Below are 27134 nucleotides of genomic sequence, written 5' to 3'. Positions count from 1 at the left end.
TATTCAGCAGTCCAAAGACAAGATCCACACAATTAATTTTTCACAGAATAATGTCTCTTTTAATACCCTTTCTGTTCTTCACAGTCAATTGTTGATAAAAAAAAATAAAAATAAAATCCTAATCACGAATAGCACAGATGAGGTAAAGAAGCCATTTGAGTCCTCTCTTGTTAACATGCGCTCATTTACAGGCGCTCTTACAGAACTGTCAGTTTTCTTAAAGTAACAGTACCGATTTTTAACACATGTTCTCAAAATCATTGTAAATACTTGTAAACAGTATAAAATATAGGGCTGGGAATTGCCACAGACCTCCCGATTCAATATTACAATGATATTTCATAGCCGATTTGATATGTATTGCGATCCTGTAAGTATTGTGATGTAAATATAAATGCTTCATAAAAAGAAAAAGAAAAACATCCTTTTTCTCATAAAGAAATGTCTATTGGAGAAGAGTTGTGTCTGAAATGACACTTGTTTTTACTCTGTAATATATAATTTGCAGGTAAAAGGTAGGGATGTGTAAAACTATCAATTTAAAACTACCAATGGACCAGTCAGTGCATTGTCTGAGCTAAGGAACCCATGTATAAGGCTGCATTATGTCCTTTTGTATTCAACAAATAAAAATATACGATATATCATTTTAACTTATCTAACTAATTTTGTTATTTTAAAATGTAAAATATAACATTAATTACCATAGACTAATACTATTATCATAATGATAACTTTGCAACATACAAATGGAGGCTAAAGAGTAAACTTGTTCAAGAATTGTTGCTGGGGCTATACATGACACACGACAATTCACCTGTAGTCCCATTGCATGTTATTTGTATATCCATCCTGAGATAGTCTGAGCTCCTATGCAGTGTTCTCACAGACAAAAATATTCTTACATACTGCAAGGGCGCAGGGGGCCTGGATAGCTCAGCGAGTAAAGACGCTGACTACCACCCCTGGAGTCGCGAGTTCGAATCCTGGGCGTGCCGAGTGACTCCAGCCAGGTCGCCTAAGCAACCAAATTGGCCCAGTTGCTAAGGAGGCTAGAGTCACAAACTGCGAGGGCGCAGGGAGCCTGGATAGCTCAGCGAGTAAAGACGCTGACTACCACCCCTGGAGTCGTGAGTTCGAATCCTGGGCGTGCTGAGTGACTCCAGCCAGGTCGCCTAAGCAACCAAATTGGCCCGGTTGCTAGGGAGGCTAGAGTCACATGGGGTAACCTCCTTGTGGTTGCTATAATGTGGTTCGCTCTCGGTGGGGCACGTGGTGAGTGCGTGGATGATAGGGAGAATAGCGTGAAGCCTCCACATGTGCCATGTCTCCGCAGTAATGCGCTCAACAAGCCATGTGATAAGATGACGGATTGACGGTCTCAGACACGGAGGCAACGGAGATTCATCCTCTGCCACCCAGATTGAGGCGAGTCACTACGCCACCACGAGGACCTAGAGTGCATTGGGAATTGGGCATTCCAAATTGGGGAGAAAAAAAAAAAAAAAGTATTGTGAGGGCACGACATGTAGCCTAGTTTACGGCATCCAACAGTTTGATAAGCCTTTTTTACAACTAAGCTATTTATTAAAGCAGTGTCAGACAGAATCTGCAGAATGACTCCTGACAAATACTCTCCACAACATTTCAAATAATCTTTTGGATTATGCATAATAACAGAAATATTGATCACAACAGAGGATTTTGATATCAGACAGTGAACAAACGGTGCTTGATGGCTGTAGCAGCGGTGCATTACAGGACTAAATGTAAAGAATTAAATAGACAAAGTATCTCATTGAGAAAACCTTGTTAATGTGGAACTCTGCACAAATATAGCTTCCTATATTTATCTATTAATCATTGTAGCATTAAGATAAACATGTTTTTTTGGCTCAAGAATCGCGATTTGTAACAGAATCAATTTTTTTACCCAGCCCTAATAAATTATGCATTGAACAATAAACATGTAGCCTAACAAAATATAATACATGCAATTTATCATATTTATTGGTGGAAATCATGGATTCGTCCATTTTTAAAAATCTAAAATGAGACCAAAATGATGAAAAACTAATAAAAAATATAATTTGTAAAATGAATATTTTCATAATGTACCTAGTTAGAAGGTCCCCAGCATAATTAAAAGCATTTACAGTTGAAGTCAGAAGTTTACATACACTTAGGTGGAAGTCATTAAAACTCATTTTTTAACCACTCCACAGATTTCATATTAGCAAACTATAGTTTTGGCAAGTCATTTAGGACATCATCTTTGTGCATGACACAAGTAATTTTTCCAATAATTGTTTACAGACAGATTGTTTCACTTTTAATTGACTATATCGCAATTCCAGTGGGTCAGAAGTTTACATACACTAAGTTAACTGTGCCTTTAAGCAGCTTGGAAAATTCCAGAAAATGATGTCAAGCCTTTAGGCAATTAGCTTCTGATAGGAGGTGTACTGAATTGGAGGTGTACCTGTGGATGTATTTTAAGGCCTACCTTCAAACTCAGTGCCTCTTTGCCTGACATCATGGGTAAATCAAAAGAAATTAGCAAAGCCCTCTGAAAAAAAATTGTGGACCTCCACAAGTCTGGTCCATCCTTGGGAGCAATTTCCAAATGCCTGAAGGTAACATGTTCATCTGTACAAACAATAGTACGCAAGTAGGAAAAAAAAAAAAATCACATGTACATAAGTATTCACAGCCTTTGCTCAATACTTTATTGAAGCACCTTTGGCACCAATTACAGCCTCAAGTCTTTTTGAGTATGATTCTACAAGCTTGGCACACCTATTTTTGGGCAGTTTCTCCCATTCTTCTTTGCAGGACCTCTCAAGCTCCATCAGGTTGGATGGGGAGCGTCAGTGCACAGCCATTTTCAGATCTCTCCAGAGATGTTCAATCGGGTTCAAGTCTGGGCTCTGGCTGGGCCACTCAAGGACATTCACAGAGTTGTCCCGTAGCCACTCCTTTGTTATCTTAGCTGTGTGCTTAGGGTCGTTGTCCTGTTGGAAGATGAACCTTCGCCCCAGTCTGAGGTCCAGAGCGCTCTGGAGCAGGTTTTCATCAAGGATGTCTCTGTACATTGCTGCATTCATCTTTCCCTCATTCCTGACTAGTCTCCCAGTTCCTGCCGCTGAAAAACATCCCCACAGCATGATGCTGCCACCACCATGCTTCACTGTAGAGATGGTATTGGCCAGGTGATGAGCGGTGCCTGGTTTCCTCCAGACATGACGCTTGCCATTCAGGCCAAAGAGTTCAATCTTTGTTTCTCATGGTCTGAGAGTCCTTCAGGTGCCTTTTGGCAAACTCCGGGCGGGCTATCATGTGCCTTTTACTGAGGAGTGGCTTCCGTCTGGCCACTCTACCATACAGGCCTGATTGGTGGAGTGCTGCAGAGATGGTTGTTCTTCTGGAAGGTTCTCCTCTCTCCACAGAGAAATGCTGAAGCTCTGTCAGAGTGACCATTGGGTTCTTGGTCACCTCCCTGACTAAGGCCCTTCTCCCCCGATCGCTCAGTTTGGCCAGGCGGCCAGCTCTAGGAAGAGTCCTGGTGGTTCCAAACTTCTTCCATTTACGGATGATGGAGGCCACTGTGATCATTGGGACCTTCAATGCTGCAGACATTTTTCTGTACCCTTCCCCAGATCTGTGCCTCGATACAATCCTGTCTTGGAGGTCTACAGACAATTCCTTGGACTTCATGGCTTGGTTTGTGCTGACATGCACTGTTAACTGTGGGACCTTATATAGACAGGTGTGTGCCTTTCCAAATCATGTCCAATCAACTGAATTTACCACAGGTGGACTCCAATCAAGCTGTAGAAACATCTCAAGGATGATCAGTGGAAACAGGATGCACCTGAGCTCAATTTTCACTGTGAATACTTATGCACATGTGATTTTTTTTTGTTTTTTATTTTTAATAAATTTGCAAAGATTTCAAACAAACTTCTTTCAGTTGTCATTATGGGGTATTGTTTGTAGAATTTTGAGGAAAATAATGAATTTAATCCATTTTGGAATAAGGCTGTAACATAACAAAATGTGGAAAAAGTGAAGTGCTGTGAATACTTTCCGGATGCACTGTGTATCAACATAACCTGAAAGCCTGCAAGGAAGAAGCCACTGCTCCAAAACCGCCATTAAAAAGCCAGACTACAGTTTGTAAGTGCACATGGGGACAAAGATCAAAGATCTGTTTGGCCATAATGACCATCATCATGTTTGGAGGAAAAAGGGTGTGGCTTGCAAGCCGAAGAACACCATCCCAAGCGTGAAGCATGGGGGTACAACATCATGTTGTGGGGGTGCTTTGCTGCAGGATGGACTGGTGCATTTCATAAAATAGATGGCATCATGAGGAAGGAAAATTATGTGGATATATTGAAGCAACATTTCAAGACATCAACCATGAAGTTAAAGCTCGGTTGCAATCTGATAGAAAATTTGTGGGCAGAACTGAAAAAGCGTGTGCGAGCAAGGAGGCCTACAAACCTGACTCAGTTACACCAGTTCTGTCTGGAGGAATGGGCCAAAATTCCAGCAACTTATTGTGAGAAGCTTGTGGAAGGCTACCCAAATCGTTTGACCCAAATTAAACAATTTAAAGGCAATGCTACCAAATACAAACAAAGTGTATGTAAACTTCTGGGAATGTGATGGAAAAAAATAAAAGCTGAAATAAATCATTCTCTCCACCATTATTCTGACATTTCACATTCTTAAAATAAAGTAGTGATCCTAACTGACCTAAGACAGGGAATGTTTTCTACGATTAAATGTCAGGAATTGTGAAAAACTGAGTTAAGGTGTATGTAAACTTCTGTCTTCAACTGTCTACCCAAGCAAAATGGACAATATAACTCAATATACCCATGAATCGATACTGAATCTAAATCAAATCAAGGGCTTGTGAATCAAAATCGACTCTGTAAATTTGTATCAATACCCAGTCCTAATAGGCTACATGCAATCATGAGAGCATTAGATGGTACCTAAAGTCATCGCTCCCACCACAAAACCCTGAGCAGCTACACGCATGTGAATTAGGTGGACTGACATCTTGGTATTGCCTCTAGTCTTTAATTTGTACAGTCTGTATGCCACAATGGCAAAGAACCCAGCCATCCCTGAAAAGACAGCACAGTTATATTATATTTAATACAGTGTAAAGTCACGGTTAAAAGAGATCACATTTGATTTAATACTGTGATACCACAATAATTGAATACATGATTGCACCATCTATCTAGCATTGCAATGAAATTATAAATTGGTTTACCTGCAGGGACAAATGGATTCTCTTTCGCTTTCCGTAAGAACTTTGATTCATTGTCTTCGTATTCGACGGTTGTCATCTTGGCTATAAGGAACAGAGAGCAAACATAATACAATAGATGTCAGAAATAAACCACAACAATGCCGTTCTTCTATGATATTTTGTTGCAGATAAATGCTATCAATACATAATGAAATAATTCTCATATGAACACATTTTTGTATCTGGGTCTGAATTAAACTGTCTGAAAAAGAGTCCTACATCAAGTCTGACATCATCTTTCATTTCACAACAACACTACAATTGGTTAGGAACAAATATTAGTTAATATTTTATTTATATTAGTAGTTCATATAGTACAATCAAGTATTACTATTTATGAAAATACATGCATGTTTCATTACATTATTATGTTTTTGAATGTACCGGTACATGAACTACAGTATGTTAAACCTTATATTTATTAATGACCATAAAGACATACATATTTTATTCAATATATTAAGCTATAGCCTACGTATATGACAGTTTTTATTCTGTGGAACTTCAGATATAATCTCCAATCAATAATAATAATAATAATAATAATAATAATAATAATAAGGAATGATGCATGACCTTTGATTATTTATGAGTTCTTCGTGTATCAAAAGGAGTTTTTTTATATATGAAATACAGAGAAAATTAGTTTGATTCATATGCAAAGCTCCGGAAAGCAATTATAATACCCAGACATGGTTACAAATCTAAATAAATTAGTAAAATACCTTATTTGGTCGTTTTCCCACTCTGGATTGAAGCAGCTCTTTCACCGGTTCTGAACACGTGCGTAACTGTCAGTGTGCTAGGAACAGACTGATGTAACACAGCTCTGCATCACAGTGACGCAGCTACTACAGCGATCCGTTTTTACAAAATAAAAGTCTTCGTTTTATATTCGTTTTTAGATAAAATAAACATTAAATGCGTGTGTTTAGAGTCTAAATTGTGTTTTTTTTTTATTTAATTTTTTTTATCCAGAAATAAATGGATGAATTGAATAAATAAACACATGTGATCACAACATGCAAAACGTAATGCAAAATTAATTAATTAACCTCAGGCGTTTTATTTTGAAGAATTGTGCGGCACATCTAAGGGTTTCCTTATCAGTGGCTACACTCTCGATCACGAGCCAGGGGGTGTGATCCTTGTAATGTACCCATGTCTCATAAACAATGCCACCATGTACTTTACATTCATCATCAGCATCCTGATCACACACACGAAAGGGGCGTTTGTGTATGTCCCTACGTGTCCTGCTGCACGTTGAAGTTTGTTTTTGCTGGTTATTATATGTAATTTAGGGTGCTCATTTGAGTGTTTTGGGGTGGTTATTTAGCTTGTTTACCAATTACCATGTGCATGCTTGCCACTTTAATGGTTTTCAAATGTTTATGTTCAGTTTTATGTATTATGCCTGTTTCCTCTTGAATAAAATACACACTGCATGGAGATAATATACTGAAAACTGTATTTCTGCTTCATCATCTGATTCCGGATTACAGAATATTATCAGTTCTTGCAGTAATGGACAGCTATTTGTGCTCTAGAGCTGCCGGTACATGTTGTCTGATTCATGAACATACGTTTATAGCTCCTCTTGATGAAGATCATGCAGTTCCATTGTAGAGAAAAGCTAGCAGCTGTGTTTTGGAACATGGTAGCTGGTTTCTAGCTGGTCCAAGCTGCTCATTAGCTGGTTCAAGCTGGAATACCATCTAGCTGATCAAAGCAGCTCAAGATATTCACCCTAGTTCTGGAATATGGTGTCTAGTCAATCAGCATGGTATAGCTTCGATCTTAAAGTTGGCATGAAACGAAAATTCATCCTATGCTATATTCTAAATGCATATTATTGATCTTATTATGAACGATATCATATATATATATATATATATATATATATATATATATATATATATATATTGACCTCGTAATCTCTAATCAAATGTAAACTCGATCTTCCAGTGAAACTACAGACTTCTCTCTGTTCACGTATGCAGGACTTCTCCAATCATTTAGTCCACTTAAACCCTGCCCCTTTCTTTTAAATACCACAACCTTGCGTAGAGTTAAACAAAGCGTCAATCGCATGTTGGTGAAGATGGCAAGGTGTATTTTCATTTGTTTTCCTTCAAAACTATTGTTCCTTAACCCAAACTTCCTTGGTTACGGCTTGAATGGCTTGAATTTACATTTCGAATGAGGAGGAATAACAGTGAATTCGCGGCTGTGTTTAAGACATTTCATGCCTGAATTGCTGAGGTGATCACTAATGAATACGATGCTTCGGATGCCTCTGGAGTTTATATTTTTGAATGCAGTTATCTTGGGATGCCCAGCACGAATAAGTCTTTTTTTTCCCTTTATATTTAGTGTATTGTGATTCAAAACATTAAAATATGGTTATCTTTTACTCAATCATATTTCAACGGTTACAGCCTCTTTGTAAGTAAAGACTGCGATGTGCTTGTGCATTTATGTTGACAGTTTGATAATAAAGGAGTTGAGATCACTGCTCAATTTCACCGATAACCAGCTCTGACTCGAGCAGCACGGTGGTAGGGGTGTGTGTCCACTGCAATCTCGCATTCAGATCTGCCTCTGTTCTGCTATGCAATGCCCATATTTTCACAATCCAATCAACAACCAATGGATAAACTCAAATCCCCAGACTACATTTTTTCTTGTTCGATATAGCTGTTTCACTCGGAAATACGTCACAATACGGAAGTCGGTCGCAGCATCCGTTTAACGCCGACTTTAAGCTGGATTTTCCAGCATGGCTAAATTCTGTAAAAGATGACCAACAATTCCAATACAATGTAGCGTAGGCCTATAAGTTTATTATTGTTTTCGCCCGAGTGTCAGTCACTGTTCACAGGATTCAGAATGAAGATTACTTTGGAGCTTTGTACAGCGTTTGTTCACTGGACAGCAATAACACAGTGCCAGTTAGGGTTGCCAACCGTCCCGTAAAGTACGGAACGAGATTTGTCCCATATTTAAGCTGGTCAGATGTCGTCATGGTGAAATCGTTCCAGGTAGCTAATTTAACATAGTTATCAAAGGTGGGTAAGGGACCGTCTGAAAAGTCCACGCATTGTGCTAAACCTGTGGATTTTTTTTTTTATATATACATGTTCAATAAGATGTACAAAATTACACAGATTGAACAATGTATGAATACAATCACTGATTCATAAAAACCAGAAGTACAGGTGAAGGAAAAAATACAAAATACTTCTAAACCAACCAAAATGTGTACATAAAATAAGATAAAGAAGATAAAATAAAAAAAATATATATTTTTATATATATAAAAGTTTAAAAATCATGGGTCAGGAAATTTCTAATTTTAGCATAAGAAAGGATATACAATTTGTATTATTAATAACTCAACGCATTTATTGCTAAAACTGGAGGATGTGGTAAGGGGCCTTGATATTACCCCCGAGTGCCCCTTAACTACTTCAAAAATTGCAACCCAAGTGCCAATTCTTGTATTGATGTTATCATTGGGGTTGAATATGTAAATAATAGGCAGGTATTTGTGAGTGTGGTCTTGAAATGATAAATAAAATCACATGTATCAGCAAAAATTCAGTGAAATCTTTCAATATGAACACATTCTGTGATTTAAATTTGAGCTGCAATACTAAAATGTGTCGCTAGATGGTGTAAAAAAGTTTAAGATACTGAGTCACTGTGACTCACTATCATGTTTTAATGCAATTAATGTATTTACAATTTGTGTAACACTGAGATATGTCATTAATTATCACTTAGGCATTGCGTTACATCATACACAATGTATAACAATCAATGTTTAAAAGTAAATTAATAAATACACATTTATAAAGATTATTCAATTATGGCATTCAGCCAAACATGCAAATTTATGGGAGGAAAACTCATGATGAGAAAGGTGAGACTGTCACAGGTGCAGGGCATTTTTTTCAGGATATTTTAAAGATTAAAATTAAGAAAAATGTTAACATACAATTTTGTCATATAGTGACAAAATAGAGGACATGCTGAGGAGCATGTGCATTTTAACACATGAAAACAAACTCAGCAGAAGAAACTATTTATCATCATGTACTGTGTAGTAGAGCTAATATACAGGTGAGATAGCATGAAACAATTGTCCCGAACTCTGCTGTGGAGCAGAGCCTGTTGCTCAGACTCGGCATCAGCATGTATTATTATCTGAACCAAGTGTGGCCCACAGCCATGCTGAAAAAATAAATAAATAAATAAATAAATAAAAACCCAGCTTAAGCCGGTTAGCTGGTCTTTCAGGGGCGGAGCCAGAAGGATGGCACAGGGTGGCAGCTGCTACCCTAAAAATGAGCTTTGCCACCCCAATAGGATTGGACCATTAAGATTGTTTGCATTGTGATATTATTTTCAGGACACGTATGCACTTTTTTGCTCCGAATTCTCATTGCCATTATGCGTCCCAACATTTTACTTTTAATATTCCCATAGTTTTTCAATTGATTCTCATTACTGTAACACATTTATTATTGTATTACAATAAAAAAGATGTTGTACAATGATTTTTAAAATGTAATCATGTAAGAAAAAAATTTAGTTTAAGTGAACTAAGGGATAACAAGATAAATACTTCACAGTTTAAGTATTATTTAAATTTGTCACGTTGCGCTAATGAGAAAACCATGATATTTTTCTTTTTTTTTTTTTTTGTGGTAAAGAGAATGGGGGGGGGGGGGGTATATATATATATATATATATATTATATTGCACTGGCCATAGGTAATCCTCAGCAGAGTCAAGTTTCTTACGGTTGATGACTGTGAGTTACACTGGTCCAATTGTATCATTTAACCAGCTTTTGGTCATATAGCTTGTTATTCACATTTTAGGTTGATTGATTGTGTGGCTGTAAGACTGACTCAATTGTTGTGATTTATCATGGAGCTCAAAGCTGTAATATGACTGTATTATTTGCAGAATATCTGTATCTTCTATTTTATTAGATAATACAGTTTCACTGTTGATCCATTATAAACTATAAACCCAGGACAGAGAGGTTGAGTGAATGTGGTCTGTGCTCTGTGAATGAGGGTCAATGTGTCAGAGACGCTGTAGAAGGTAGAGTTCCTGCACTCCTATTCTAGAAGAGCTGCAGGATACAGGGAGTTTAGACTTTATTATTGTGTCTGAGTGTGTATCTGGAGGGAGAACATTCCAATCTCCAAGACTGATTATTATATTCAAATAAACACTTAAACCCTCCCTTCTTGCTGATGTTCTTACATGACATTGAAATACCCAGACCAAACTCCCACTCAGTCTCCCAGTAACAGCGTCCACACACACTCTCTCTACACAACACCTGAGAATAATCATCAAATCTGTCTGGATGATCAGGATACTGCTGGACTGTTTTTGTGTAATTAGCCACTCTGTTCCCCTCAGACAGACGGAGGTTTTAATTCACTGCCTCTCTCAGCTCCTCAAACTTCTTCTTCTCTCTCTCTCTCCTGGATTCTTTGCTGCAGTTTTCTCTGTCTCTCTCCCAAAAGACTCTGTAGAAAAACAAAGTATATCTGTAAAACCTAAGAAACATTAAATAACATTTTAATAACTTGCTAATACTCATCTAATTTTATGAAGATACGGGATTCTCCATTAGCACTTAGCATTAGCATTTAGCATAGCGGTGTCTGATTTCAGTTCATATTCTCAGTCCTCTCTGCTACAGCTGTTACAGTATCATGGATTTTATGTTCGTACACAGATAACAAATGCACATCTGGTCAATACGACAGTAGATTTTCAGCTGTTTATGATGTTTTGAGGAGATCTTCTCATGGAGTCGTCTAGTGGGATCCATCAGATTATGCCTTTTATCTTTGAAGAACTTCTCATGTTGTTCAAGATGATTTTGACAGTAAGAGTTCAGATATTCCAGACAGGAATTGACAGCTTTGTATTTTCTCCCAGTACAGACGTTACACTCCACATCTCCAACAGTAACAGTGAGCAGGACGAGCAATTTGAAGTTTTGTCTTCTTCAGTTTCTCCACCACTTCAGCAACCATCACATTCTTATATAAAGCAGGTCTCGAAGTGAATGAGTGTCTGCACTGAGGGCAGCTGTAGACTCCCTTCTGATCATCCTGAGCCCAGCAGTCTGTAATACAGCTCATACAGTAACTGTGTTCATAGGGAATCGTCACTGGATCCTTCAGTAGATCCACACACTGGACAGTAAAACTGATCCTGAGAAAAACTGCCTACTTCCATTTCAATATATAAAATATACAAACTATGTACAAACAGAAACAGACACACATACTGTACAACAGCTGGACAACACTGAAGTTTCGGTTTCCCTGAACTGAAAGTTTCTTGGTTGTGTATTTGAGAGACTTGTGCTAAATAGGTGTGTCCATAAAATGTGATTCACTTGTATTTTAATCCACATTTACAGTTAAAAAAAACAAACAAAAAAAACAACATCTACCAGGTGTCAGTGTCACACTAAATGACAAACGATGATGGATTGAACCACCAAGTCAACTCCGAGTCAGTCAACAGTTAAAAAACATTCATAAGCACCCACTATATAACACTTAAAGTGTTTTTATTATGTTTATTTGAATTATGAGATAATTAACTGAATTTGAAATTTTGAAAACAATGTGTGGCCAACAGGAAACAACAGACCCGAGCTTCAAATATTGAGATGAAATGTAAATATACCAGACAACTGAATTGCTCAAATATTTTCACAAACATTCATAAGCACCCACAATATTGTCAGGAAAATTGCAATATTGTAGTGTTTGTCATTTTAATATACCACTGGGGCCCTTCTTCAGCCTGCGGCCCTCCATCACAAAACAGATGTGACATAGCCTATAATAATGAACAAGACAAAATATGGCTGGCAGAACTGGACATTTCAGATCGAAGCAAAGTCAAAAGTACCCAAAAGTATCCTAAAATTAGTCCATGCAACTCATGAATCATATTCCAGTTCTTCCGAAGATTTTGGTAAGAAATCTGCTGCACGTTAATAAGTGTTTGAGAGAGGCTTGTTCACAGTAACAGCACAGCTGATAAAAGAGCTAAACAAAGCAGTACAAATCAACTTTCACACACATCAATCCAACTTTCTGATTATTTCCAGGTTTAAATTAGATTTTGAATCCCACATTGTCAATACAGTCAGAGACTTTTGGACTCCACTGTATATAATTAAAATCAGCTCCCCAATAAACTTAACATTTCCTGTGATTAAACTGTTTTCTCAAATATGAGTTTAAGGATATATTTCCTCATATTTTGAAAAATTGTCCCTTTTCCTGCCCCTCCTGCTTCCTCTGTTTCTGCTCAAATATCCTTATAAATCAGCCACAACTCGCAGCGTACCCTTTTGTGACGCTGTGTGGTTTGGATGTGCTCTAAATGCTCAGATTTTCCAGTCTGATTTCATTGTTTACTCTGCATTTCCCAGAGACCCACAAATGGATTTTCCTGAAGAGTCACATATTTGTGGACATTTTCGAGTGCCTCAGAGTGCTGTACTGGTGTGAAAACATTTGTTACATCAAGAAAAATTCCTTAAAGCCCTGGAGCTGATTTCCAAACCATGGATGTTTTAATTCCTCCAGAAGACAGCTATTATGAGGACTATTATAATGCAGAGGGACTTGAGGAATACAGACCATGCGAGAAGACACATATACAAGAATTCAGCAATGCCTTTCTGCCTATATTCTACACTATAACCTGTGTACTGAGTATAATTGCAAATATAACCCTTCTAATCATTTTCATCAAGTATAAAACTCCAAGGAAGATGTTTCCTCTGAACATGGTCATCTCGGATATTTTATTTACACTGACTCTTCCATTCTGGGCAGTGTATGCAGACAGTGAATGGATCTTTGGTGATTTTAGCTGTAAGGCAATCACATTTGTTTATATGGTCTGCTTGTACAGCAGCAATCTCTTTGTCGCTAGCCACAGTTTGCAGAGATTTTTGGGCATTGTATGCACTGCTTCATCTGTCAGGATCTTCAGCAATCCAAAGATGAATGCTATTTTGTGCTGTTTGGTGTGGCTTCTGTCAGGTTTGGCTACAATTGTTCATGTCACCTTTGTCGAAGCTCAAGAGTTCCAACAGCACAAGATTTGCACATATCACTTCCATGATAAAATGGGTTGGAAAATGTACATACAATTCCAGATGAACATTCTTGGGTTCATCTTACCATTCTTAGTTCTTCTCTTCTGTTCCATCAGACTTCCACGTGTTGCTCTTAGGAGGACCACATTCCAGAGGTTTTTGCCCATGAGAAATGAATCTGGATTCACTGTTATGTTTTTTCTCCTCTGGTTCCCCTACAGTGTTGTTATTTTCTTGCACGTTTTGCAAAACTTTCACATTTTGTATGCGTGCACCTCAAACATGCACCTGGACTTTGCTGTTCATGTAACAGAATGTCTCGCTTTCACTCATGTCTTCATAAATCCTCTCTTGTATATCTTTTTAAACAAAAAAATCTGGAAACGGTTAAGGAATGCATGCAAAACTCCCAGGGAGTATTTGCTGGAGGAATCCAATAACTCATCAAACATGTCAGTTCAGGATGATACTATTGAGCTGATGTCAGTTCAGAGATATCAAGGTCGTGACCTGAGCAGCTTTTGTGCTGAGCGACCTGGTACCTTCCTACCTGAGGCAACATAAAAGCTCAATGCATTTAATTTGGTAAACTGTAATTAATTAATAATTATGCTAATTACCATTTATGCCCCTTATCTTTAATGGTTTCCTGTAATATATAAATATACAGAACATATATTTCTACATAAAATATATTTTATCATACAGGAAGCTGACCTGTTGTAACATTTATATGTGTGATTTGTGTTTGTATGCTAATATATTAAGGTTTTAATGAAAGATGTTGAGAAGATATACCTTGACTTTCTTTCCAAAAGCAATAAGCAATTTTTTTCACAGAACAATGGATTTGTAAAGTTGTTTCAGCTGATTTGTAGTTTCACTGTTATTAAGATAAGGATATTGTCAAGTCAAAGGAAAATATTCATAGTGCTGAAATGAATTTCCTGTTTTTGTCCATCAAATATCTGCAGTGTTATGTAATGGGATCAGGGCCATAGATTCTGGGGGGATGGGGGGGAACCCCATATAATCAAAAGAAGCAAGTACAAAACCCAGCATCAGTATGATTATTGATGCTGCTTTTTTACTACTTTTGCATATAAATGTCCTGTATGTTTTTCTTGAGCAGTGGCGAACTCTCAGGGCCAGCAAAGCCTTCTCTGCTGGCCTAACATGTCAAATAAATAAATATTTTTCATCCTTTTATTCTCAATTACTTTTTTGCCTATGTATTTTTAGTCACTTTCCACTCTTAATTAATCTACAAACAAATAGAGAAAAATGAAAAGTTTATCCAGTCAGAATTTATTCCTTGATGCTTATAAGCAAAGTGTGACAACTGTTTCACAAATCACATGCCTGAAGCAGCGCGTGAGTCTGAGCTCCACCCCCTCAGGCCTTCAGAAATTCCACAGAATCCCTCAACAGTGCAAATGAATGCGCATCTAATGTCAGATTGTCAGATTCATCAGCCAATCAGATTGATTTATTTGTCTGACGAGTTGGCTGTCATCACTGCTGGTATTGCCATTGAGAAAGAGATCCTTATGGATTTAAAAACATGAGATGTTCTGCATGATCGTGTGAATACTTAATTTATTAAACAGGAAAGGAGGACTGATTTTCACTTCAAGTAAATTGGTAAGTGCTTTTTGCATTGTTATAGCAACATCAGGAGTTTTCTAAGTGTAAATTAGGCTGCTTGAGCATTCAGTGTCAGATCAAGTTTTAAAAAGTAGTGCTGAGTTCCATTCAACTCGGAAAGTCGGATTTTACAACTTCCTACTAGGAAAAGTGCAATGGAATGCATCTTGAAGTCAGAATTACAACTTGTAGGCTCGTGCAGAAATTCTCAACTCCAATTTCACCGAGATGCAGGGGCATGATGTCACACAAACATGTCGACACTCAGAGAGATATACAAAGTGATGAACATTCACTTTATTAAGTAATATTGATAAATGAGTTTGTTTCCACATTACATGATATTAAAGCTTGTTTAACAAACGCCTGCAGAAACAGGTGTATAAAACATTATAATCTCTTTTGATAATCATACACCTGAAGCACAAATGTTATCGCTGCAGCATTGTTAATCAGTTGGGTTGCTAGGAGAGATCTCTAATGAGAGTCAAACCCCTGCTAAGCTAATGGGACCGTTGCAGTTTTGTTTCCTTAAACGTCATCTTCCGAATATCGGGGAATGGAATGTATTTTTTGATATTAGATATCAAGTAGGAATATCCCTCATCCAACTTGAATGGAACGAAGCATAACAGTGTACCTTGACGCAATGAAATTTATTGCATGCAACATTTAAATCGCAAATATTATATGATAGATTTTTCCAGGTATTATAGACCTCCTTGGTAGATTCATATGAAAAATTATGATTTTTGAATGTCTGTTCGGGAGACGTTCATTTCACAAAACAGTCATGCTGCAGTTAAAATTAGGCTTGCTTAAGCATTAAGTATCGTTTCAAGTTCTGGCTTTCGTGCGTGGACGTGTTTTTAAAATGTCAATTGGTATTACTAGTTAGCTGCGACATAATGTATGATGCCCAAAGGCATATGGTGTTTTATTCATTGTGAAACTGTGTTTTCTTAATGGCATGAATCACACTGAAGGCCTAGATTTGAAATGCACGGCCCGCAACTGTTCTTAAGAGATATGAAAGTGCACAAATCACATTTACAGAGATTGCAAAGACCACAAAGAAGAACAGATATCAAGTGCTAAGAACAATGTATATTGGCCAATGTCCCATGTTTATGCATTATCTAATATAATTTATTTTGCATTTGTTTATTTCTCTTGTCATCAAAATAAAGTTAAGTGAAAAGCAAGTTGTTACTGACTTTGCTTGTAAGGAATATAAACACACCAGGAGACGACGGATATCCCCATTTCTGATGTGGAAAGATTTCCTCAGAATATTGCACCATTTGAACTGTCACATGTTGAGTCATTATTCCTCTGCACTTGCATTACTTGAGTACTTATAAGTAAGTTATAATGCTTATCATGTATCCATCAACTGTTTAGGAACAAATGTCACTTTCCATGAAAAAGGGAAAAAACAAGGCCTGAAACTCTAAAATGAAGCAATTTTGTTTTTGTTGCTCAGTGAATTGGGGTGCTTAACTTATAGAAAATGTTTCTCTTCAACCGTTTATAATATATTACGTTTCATAGTAAGTTAATTCAAAGTTAGATGAGTGGTGGTGTGGTGGGCTAAAGCACATAACTGGCAATCGGAAGGTTGCTGATTCAATCCCCACAGCCATCAACATTGTGTCCTTGAGCAAGACACTTAACTCCAGATCGCTCCAGGGGGACTGTCCCTGTAATATGTGCACTGTAAGTCGCTTTGGATGTCTGCCAAATGCATAAATGTAGATGATAGTTTATATAACAAACTATATTTAATGGTAAAACAAACTGTTGTGTGCCACTAATGCTTTAAAAAATGAAATAAAACACCAAAGCATATGTGGAATGTAGAAATATTCCTTCAACAAATAAATAAACAAACAATACAGTACATAATTTAGAGCAACTCTGTTTTTGTGATTTTGAGACCTGTCGTAGTTAATCAGTTGAATTCAGTCAGAGGTTTTTCTCCAATGCCCTTATCATAGAGTAGGTAGCCTTGACCCTTCACCTTTTGGATTAAAAATGACTGTGTAAGAAGCGCAATCACACAATGCTCCATGGATATTTATTCTCTTTTCTTTATGTGTCTTCAAGGAGGTTGTCCTCAGTTTAAGTTTGGATGGGGAGTGAATCTGAAATGGGATTGTCTATGGAAAAAGGTCAACATGTGAGTTGCCAATCTTATCAGTATATAAAGATCTTTGGTCTAATCTTTGCTCAAGACAGCTAAATCCCATTATTTCTCAAGTCATATGCTATAGGGTTTGCTTTTCACCATGCTTGATAATATCTTGTTATTATACGAAAATGGGAAGACCATCCACAGTTCATTATCTATTTTGGAAACAGCTAATAAATCTGTGTTTTAGAAAGCCAAGATTAGACATAACTGCACTTGTGAAGCTTTTGTTATTTGTTGTTTTTGTTTTATATTAATATTATTTTTATATGTATTATTCGAGATCATATTTTATATTATATATTTAATATCAGTATATTTATGTTTTTTATGATATTTGTATATATTTTTAAATCAACAGTTTCAAAGAGTATACCAAAAACAAAACTGCTTATGAAAGCTGCTGCTTCAAAGAGTATGTGTAGTATTTCACTTTTTGCTTTGACATTATATTATGCAGTTTAACTCTTTATGAACAAGCTTACTGTAATTGCTACATGAATATAGAAAAAACTCTTTAATAAAAGCAAGTCTAATTTGAAGATTTATTTTTTATTATTAAAGGCATATATATATATATATATATATATATATATATATATATATATATATATATAATATTTTAAGATTTGTTCTTATTTTAATAAAGGCAAACTTAACATGTAACTATATATTTTATTTTTTAATGGGAAAGGTCTAGGCAGTAACATTATTTTTGACTTACAAATAAACATGCAATTTAAAATGAAAAGTTAATAATTTCACATCTTATTTACTGTTATTGAAATGTTTAGAGCAATTTTCTTTGCTACATGAATATAATGAAATTATCTTATATCTGTTTAAAGTCAAAGCACAAGAATGACCCAATGACAAAGATAATGATCCTTGTAAGGTTGCAATTCATATGGCTTAATCAGTGCTTAGAATTCAATAAATAAAATGCAGCCATGATTAATCCCAAAAGACTATTTGACCTTTTATTTTCTGCAGTCTTTTGTTTGTTTGTTTTAAATAGGAACAAGGTGATAACAAACTATTTAAATATATGTCCTTCCATAACCAATTACATTATATGCAATTATATCCTCCATACTAGATTTTTACATTTTCTGAAGCAGACATTCCTGTGTAAAACTTGTACTGTTACTGTAGAATGCGTAATCTGCGTATAGAGCTGCAACTCTGTACACATAGTTAATGGGTCATTCCTACAGTTCAATGGCATTCCGGCTTTGAAACATACTTTTACAAGTTTCTTCATGTTTCATCATTACAGGGACATATTAAAGATTGTATTAGTCATATCGATCAAGCTAATTTACAATAATAATTCAGATGTCCATCCAGTTAAATGGGCAGCATCAGGGTGGACATTCAGAGCCACTACATGATCTGTGATTGACATCTAGAAAACATATTTGTAAACTAATATTTACAATTTATTTCTGTTAACATAAATACTGTATATTGAAATATTAAATTATATTAATTTCCCATATATCTTCCCATAGCAGGGTGGACATGTTAAGCTTGACCACATATGACTAACACCACAAAATAAAGGAAAAAATAAATAAAACAGAGTTAAAAACATCAAATAACTCATGAATGGCTGATGTACACTTCCAGTGTGTGTGATGTCATTTCCTAATAATACAGTATATCTTCAATGAAAGGTCATGGTATCATGACATAACAGGGTTTGCAATAAATCAAGGGACACACAAAAAACCTCCACTATCAGTGTTAAAATGACACACTTACCACAAATGAATACATGTTAGTGAGAGAATGTAACACTAAACTCTTAACTGTATGTGGGGAGAAATAGAAATCCAATGATTTAGCATTTATTTTTGTCAAAGATATTTGATGTGCAGTTTTTGGGACACGAGAAAGTGACACAGTACAATAGAAAATGAAATTTTACTTTTAAGCCCACAGAAGTGTGTAACATTATAAAAAGTCTTTATTCTTTTTAATAAGCCTATCAAAATTTTAAATGGGTGAAATTATACAATATAAACACCACACACTTGCTTCTGACAGAAAACACACACTGATTGTCACTGATCTTTCCCCCAGCTGTTTCTGTTTCAAGTGTAGCATCCGTGTAAAGCAACAGCCGATATCTCACGCAAGCGTGTGTTTCAGGTCCATTTCTCTCGATTTGTGAAACATTCTCAGCAGTTTGGGTGTGTGACGCTAAAATACGGGACAAACAGCATTGCTTATGGATTTCATAGATTTTTTCCCCCTTAATTACGGGGATATATACACTACCGGTCAAAAGTTTTGAAACACTTGACTGAAATGTTTCTCACGATCTTAAAAATCGTTTGATCTGAAGGCGTATGCTTAAATGTTTGAAATTAGTTTTGTAGACAAAAAATATAATTGTGCCACCATATTAATTTATTTCATTATAAAACTAACATTTAATTAAAAAAAAAGTTTTTGAAATTGATGACTTGGACCAAATAATAAAGAAAAGCAGCCAATAAGTGCCCAACATAGATGGGAACTCCTTCAATACTGTTTAAAAAGCATCCCAGGGTGATACCTCAAGAAGTTGGTTGAGAAAATGTCAAGAGTACATGTCTGCAAATTCTAGGCAAAGGGTGGCTACTTTGAAGATGCTAAAATATAACACAGTTTTGATTTATTTTGGATTTTGTTTAGTCACAACATTATTCCCATAATTCCATTTATGTTATTCCATAGTTTTGATGACTTTACTATTGTTCTAAATGTGAAGAAAAAAAATTATAATAAAGAATGAGTAAGTGTTTCAAAACTTTTGACCGGTAGTGTATATATATATATATACTTTTCGAATACTTTACATCTCACTTTATAAGATTTAAACAATATAATTTATTGTAGCTTCTCTTTCCTATGATATCCACTCACATTTTACACACAAAATATTCAGTATAACAGATGATCCCTCCCACTCCCATAAACTCTTTGACCTTCTAAAACCTCAATCAAGATATCAAAGTACTGTATATGGTTGGGTTACCTGTACTAGACTTGTGGTGTCAGACTTTTTAACAGCCTTATATTTACTTCCTATTCTAAAAAAATATGCTTACATTTCCTAATATTGTTTACACTATCGATGAAGTCAAATTGCTCTTAACACATATCCTGTGTACATTAACATGGTGTGCTTAGTCTGCAATTGCCCCATTGACCTGTGGAATGCACGAGTGACCTTTCCACTGTTTACTCGTATACGGCTAGAATGACCATAAACAACAGAAACAATATAAATCAAGAGATGCACTGCACTTAAGTATTTTTGTCTGATTTTCCAGTAAAAAATATCTAAACATCCTTAAAACAAGATGCATTTGCTGGAGAAAATTACACAAGATATTTAGTCATGTTTTCAGATAAATCTTACAAAATATAGTGAGGTTTATTATTAAATAGTTTCAGAAAAAACTATTTTTTATTTTTTAACCACATTGGCAAATAGTGTTTTCTTGTTTTAAGCATAGACCTTTCTAAATTGTGTTTCTAAACATACTGAACAAGACAAAATACTGATTAAGAAAATTATTTTTTGTATTGCTATTTTACTTGATCATTTTTAAAATATAAAATTGGCCAGTATATGAAATGTGAAATAGATATTGAGGAAAATACAGTAATTAGATTTTTTATTCTGTAATAGAAAATTATACTGAAATTGAAACTGAAATTATTTGTCTTGAGGCCCCCAGTGAGCAAGCCAAAGGTGACTGTGGCAAAGGACCCAACACTCCATAAGATGTTAATGGAGGAGGAAAAAAAACCTTGGGAGAAACCAGGCTCAGCTGGGGGAGAGAGAGAGAGAGAGCCACATGCAGCTGCCATGTGTGTGTTTGTGTTGTGTGTCTTTTTGGTTCATTAAATATTATTTTGACTGTTCAGCCGGTTCCCACCTCCTCCTTTTCCATGTTAACCCTGTTACATTGGTGCCGAAGCCCGGGAAGGAGGAGGGATGCACTGTCGTGGAGTCCTCGCCACTGCCATCCACCCAAAGAGCAGCCGCGGCCATCCGCCAGGGGACGGAGGAGTTGCTGCCGACCGCCTGGATGTGGAGGAATGACCGCCATCCACGAGGGGAGGAGGGGCTCGCTGAGGAGTTCAGTACCGGCCACCAAAAACGCGGAGGGGGCGTTCCATCAGCCAGGGGTCGGAGGACTGGCTCCGGTGCACCCAGGGAGGAGCGGCTGTCATCCGCCAGAGGGTGGAGGAGGGATCAAGGACCAGGCGACGGCATGTCTGGGAACCAGCAAGCAAGTTTTTTCTCTCTCTCCTCTCTCTCTCTTACCTGTCGTTCCGCCTTGCCCTTTCCCTCTCCTCTTTTTTTTTGTTTTTGTTTTTCCCTCCCCTCGTCCCCCTCCCCAGCTCTAGAGATGCGGGGCCAGAAGAGCAAAATTTTTGGTGAACAATTGAAAGAACTACCGAATTTTTTATAAAAAGATTTCTCAGGGTTAATCAATATTCCGTCTGTAAATCAGAAATGCAAAGTAGTAAAAAAGTAGATAAAGTAAAGAAAAAACACACATTAGGGAAAAGGCTGTAAAATGGTCAGTGTAATGCTTTACAGTTCTGTTTTTAGTCCAAACCAATTCAACTGCAAAAATAAATTGAAAGTTTCAAAACTTTTGTTATTCATCATGAATGGATAATTTTCTCTCCTTTTCTCCAATTTGCTTTTCAAATATGTGGCTTAAGAAATAATTTTTTGAATAAATATATTCAAACCAATTTTCTATTTTTCCATTTATTTATCTTGAAACCTAGACCTTTAACTGAAACCTAACCAATAGTGTCATAAAAAGCAAGTATGAGATAATAGAGCAACAACCTTAAAAACCTCACTATTTTGTAGTTTTAAATAAAAAAAACCATTGCCCCTACCCTTAATTCTACATCTAAACCTAACCGACAGTGTCATAAAAGCAAAAGTGAGGTGAAAAAAAAAACTGACCTCTTTACCCTAAACCTTTCACATGAACCTTACTGATAGTGTCATAAATGCAAATGTGAGATGGAAAATGTCTGGTTGCTATTGTAACCTCATTTCCCTGACAGGAGGGAACGAGATGCTGTGTCAGAAAGCTAACACTCGGGGTCACTCCTGCTGAGCCCCGATCTCCCTGATTATTATAATGTCATGCCAATCCTATTGGCTGATGATGCTCGAAGCTTCGCCCTCAGTGCATGCACTCAAAGCGAGTGTATATATAGGAGCTACAAACATCATCCCTTCAGGATTTTGACTGAAGAGGATAGACAGACTCTTGATCCTTTTCAGCAATAATCAGTATTATGGACAGCTTACGCAGCATCTCGTTACCTCCTTTCAGGGTATCGACACTATAATAGAAACCAGATGTTCCCTGTCAAGTCGGTTTCTCAACATTATGTCAGGAAGCTGATTCAGGGGAGGGTCACGTGACCTGTGAGCATGATGGCAGCATAGAGTTGTGACTCCGCCAACCCTACTAAATTTTTATTTATATATCTAAGCTTTTTCGCTAGTTGCTCGACATTTTGTTTTATGTTTTGACATTGGGCATCGATAGCATGTCTTCTCGTCAAGGAAAATCAGCCGGCAAGCAAATGCAGCGTGATCAAGCGCATGAGGCGGATAAGATGGAGGAGTCGCTCGCCGCCATGATTGCTTCTGCTATGGAGAAACAGCAGCAGTTTATTGAAGCACAGTTTAAAACTTTGCAAGACAGGCTAGATAATATTCAGTCTGAGCTTTCCAGCTGCTCTAATGGTGTGAGAGAACTGCGTGATTGATATTCCAGTCTGAGCAGCCGGGTCGGCAAAGTGGAGAAAAATTATGACAAATCTGCTGCCAGATTGATGACCTTTGAGGAAAAGATGGCTGATTTGGAAGACCGGAGCCGCAGGGATAATATTCGTATTATGAATCTCCCGGAAGGCGTGGAAGCCACGAATCTCACGGCATACATCTCGGGATCTTTACCTGTATGGTTCCTGTCGTTGGCCGATGCTAAACCGGAGATCATGAGAGTTCATCGCATTGGCCCTTCCAATAACTCTGGCAGGCCTCGCACGGTCATTAAGAAGATGCTACGTTATACTGATCGTGATTAAATTCTCCGAGCTTCCAGAAAATCTCCAATCAAGGTGGATGGGAAAGACATCAGATTTGCTGCAGACTATAGTGCTTTCACTATCAACCGACGGCGTACCTTCATGGAGGTAACTAACAAGTCTCAGAGAATGGGCTTTCAGCCTCATCCTCATTAGATAGTAAATCAAGGGGTACTTTGATCGTGTTAAAACGAAAGCTTTCGTTTAACATTCTAGAAAGATATAGCTGTGAGGAAGGCAGAGTATCATACATTAAAACAGTTATTGCGGGTACGAATTTTGCATTTATTTAAATTTATGCCCCTTCTCATTTTGATCCAAATTTTCTTCCTGCCCTCACTACAATTTTACTGCGCATACAAGATTGTTTTCTTATCATTGATGCAGATATGAATGTGGTAGTTGATGTTTCTCTTGATCGAATTATCCAACGCAATCTTTATTATCTATTGAATTACGTTTATGTCTGATCTTAGTCTAATTGATGTATATCGCATTTTTCACCCAACAAAGAGACAGTACACCTTCTACTCTACCAGACATAAAAGTTATTCTAGGCTGGATTATATTCTTATATCTCATGCTGCATACTCAGAATTACAAAGTGTTGATATAAAGTCATGCCCTTTATCTGATCATAGTGTGGTCTCAGCTAAAATCTCTCGTATCTGCACCTACTAGAGCGTCACATTGGCGTTTTAATACCACACTGTTACAAAATAAATATTTCTGTGCAATGCTTAAAAGAGTTGAGTTGGTTTATAGAGATAAATGATGGTTCGGTGGACGATCCCCGCATTCTCTGGGACGCTATCAAGGGTTGCATACGGTCTTCTTCTATTTCTTTTGCATCCCAATTAAATAAGTCTAGATTGAAGGAAATAGGCACTCTCGAGACAAAATTAAACAGGCTGGAGAATCTGAAAGGAATAAAGGTGATACGTACAGAACTTAAATCACTGTTACGGCATAGAGCTGAGCTTTTAATGCACAAATTTAGAAGAACTTATTACTTCAATGGTGCTAAGCCAAGTCACTTTTTAGCTCTTAGATTACGGAATGGTGAAAAGTATTCAAATATTATGGCAAATCAATGTCCTAACAGCTTGATAAGTGAACCTAAAGGTATAAACAGGGTGTTTAAAGATTTTTATCAGAATTATATAGGTCAGATTTAATCTTCAGTAAAACTTTATGCAACAAATTTTTTCAAGATTTAACTCTTACATGTCTCTCGGAAGCAGAGGCTACATCTTTAAATGCTCCTATTTCATTAGATGAGTTAAAGGATGCTCTTGTACGTATGAAGAGGGGTAAGTCTCCGGGATGGGATGGAATCCCACCTGAACTATACCTTTCTTTCTGGGATGAGCTGGGACAGCCTCTGTTGAATATGATTCATTATTCTATTCGGGTGGGTTCTTTTAATAGTAGTGCTAATATGGCCATTGTTACCCTGTTACCCAAGCCAAATAAAGACTTTACTCAGTGCGGGAATTATAGACCATTGTCTCTTTTAAACAGTGATGTGAAACTGTTCGCCAAAGTTTTGGCCTCCCGTTTAGATGCATTCATGAATAAATTGGTGCATAACGATCAGACTGGTTTCATTAAATCTCGTATTGCGGCCAATAATGTTCACCGGTTATTGCATATTATACACGTGACCAATGGAATGGACATACCGTGTGCAACTTTGAGAAAGCCTTTGACCAGCTTGAATGGCATTACCTTTAGTCAGTATTGGAGCGCCTTGGTTTAGGCAGAGATTATATTAATATGGTTAAAAAAGTATTATACGCCAATCCTTCCACTGTGGTCATGACAGGGGACATCACCTCTCCAAAATGTTCTATATTACGTGGGACTCGTCAGGGATGCCCTCTCTCGCCACTATTGTTTGCACTCTCTCTTGAGCCTCTTGCACAGAAAATTCATCAACATTCTTTGGGTAGTCCTATCACTATTAGTAACACTTCTCATAGAATTTCGTTATATGCAGATGACATTCTTTTATATGTTAGTGATACAACTGAGTCTATTCATCATATTTTGTCAGTATTTAACTGTTTTAGCCAATTCTCTGGGTATAAGATTAATTGGAACAAATCTTCATTAATGCACTTAAATACTTTATCCTCTAAGTCGGTTTTGCCATCTTTTATACCAATAGTAACCAGCTTTAGATATTTGGGTGTGGATATATTTCCGTCTCTGCACACAATAGCTCTGAAAAATTTCCAGGGTATATATAATCGTGTAGAGATGGACTTGACTCGTTGGTCAACACTACCTTTATCTTTACAAGCTCGGATTTCTGTCATCAAAATGGATATTTTGCCTCGCATGAATTTTTTTCTGCTATGAAACCTCTGTCACCACCTTTAGATTTCTGGTCTAAACTGCAAAGATTAGTTTCCAAGTTCATATGGAACGGCAAGTCCCCCCGTATAAAGTATTCAACATTACAGCATTGCAAGGATGCTGGTGGACTTGCACATCCGGACTTTAGGCTTTATCATTGGGCTTTTAAATTACGACCTCTTACGGTATGGTTGAGCTGACTCTGCTGTATCTTGGCAACCGATTGAATTTAATCTGGCTTTACCTTATAGACTACAAAATTTGATTTATTGCAACACTCTGTTGAAGAGTGCGAAACAGCATTTTGTCCCAATAATAGCATATCTTCTTTCTACCTGGCAGGCGGCTTCAAAGTATTCCCATGATGACCATAAATGGCATTCTCATTCTCCATTATTCCATAATCATAGTCTTCTTTCGGATAATAAACCTTTTGTTTTCTCAGACTGGAGTGATAGTGGGATTTATGTTTTGGCTGATATTTGGGGGGACAATGGTTTACAAATGTTTAATGATCTACGTGCAGAATATAATTTACCAGGCACCTGAGATCGCCTGAGATCTGCCATGCGTGCATATGGGGTTCCTTGGGGCTCTTGTATTCCCTGTCTTACTTTGCATAAGTTGCTTATTTCATGTGGAAGTACAAGGGGTATGGTTTCGTCGCTGTACCTGTTGTTTTAGGAGACTTCTTATAAAAAGTTACCAGTTGTAGACATTTGGTACAGAGATATTTATGGGATTGGCTCAGAAGACAGTAATGACATATGTTGGGACTCAATATGGGCTAACCTCAAACATGTCTCTAAAAACCCTAATCATCAATTGATCCATTTCAAGATGATTCATAGGATGTATCTCACTCCCAGGAAGTGTCATTTAATGAAGCTTTCCACGTCTCCTACATGTAACTTTTGCTCAAGTGGGTGCACAGGCACATATATGCACATGTTTTAGGATTGCCCTGAAGTCAGCGAGTTTTGGAGACAGGTTTCCACGATGCTGAAGGACATTTTGGAGTTTGAGGTATCATGCTGTCTGAGACTTTTGCTTCTAAGAGATGATTCCTCTTACACTCTCTCTTTAACGCAGAAAATGTTTCTCTGTGGTCTTACTGCTGCTAAGAAAATGCTTGCCTTGCGCTGGAAACCTTCACACACTCTAGCGTGGATTCACCGGATGCATTCTTTCTTGGACATTGCGAATATGGAGCTCTCAGTGGCAAGGTTACATGGCACCTCTCAGAGGACTATCTTAACATGGCTAGATGCTATTTTAAAAATTAAGGA

The 27134-nt window shown here is 37.1% G+C and overlaps 1 protein-coding gene and 1 pseudogene across 1 annotated transcript; one reads left to right on the top strand and one right to left on the bottom strand.

Moving 5' to 3' along the window:
• Positions 1 to 10559: 10559 nt before the first annotated feature.
• Positions 10560 to 12343, bottom strand: LOC127442193 (E3 ubiquitin/ISG15 ligase TRIM25-like; annotated as a pseudogene).
• A 400-nt stretch (positions 12344 to 12743) lies between these two features.
• On the top strand, positions 12744 to 14713 carry LOC127441962 (C-C chemokine receptor type 1). The gene has a single exon (XM_051699572.1). It carries the CDS (start codon positions 12966 to 12968, stop codon positions 14067 to 14069), a length of 1104 nt encoding a protein of 367 aa, XP_051555532.1. The 5' UTR covers positions 12744 to 12965; the 3' UTR covers positions 14070 to 14713.
• Positions 14714 to 27134: the final 12421 nt, after the last annotated feature.

This window comes from Myxocyprinus asiaticus, chromosome 6, assembly GCF_019703515.2.
Source record: "Myxocyprinus asiaticus isolate MX2 ecotype Aquarium Trade chromosome 6, UBuf_Myxa_2, whole genome shotgun sequence".
Classification (NCBI taxonomy): Eukaryota; Metazoa; Chordata; class Actinopteri; order Cypriniformes; family Catostomidae; genus Myxocyprinus; species Myxocyprinus asiaticus.
Note: the sequence above shows the minus strand (reverse complement) of the source record. Positions and strands in the feature narration are given on the sequence as shown.

What these genes read in the sequence shown, in the direction of transcription:
- LOC127441962 (XM_051699572.1), top strand. Translation starts at nt 12,966, where the DNA reads ATGGATGTTTTAATTCCTCCAGAAGACAGCTATTATGAGGACTATTAT.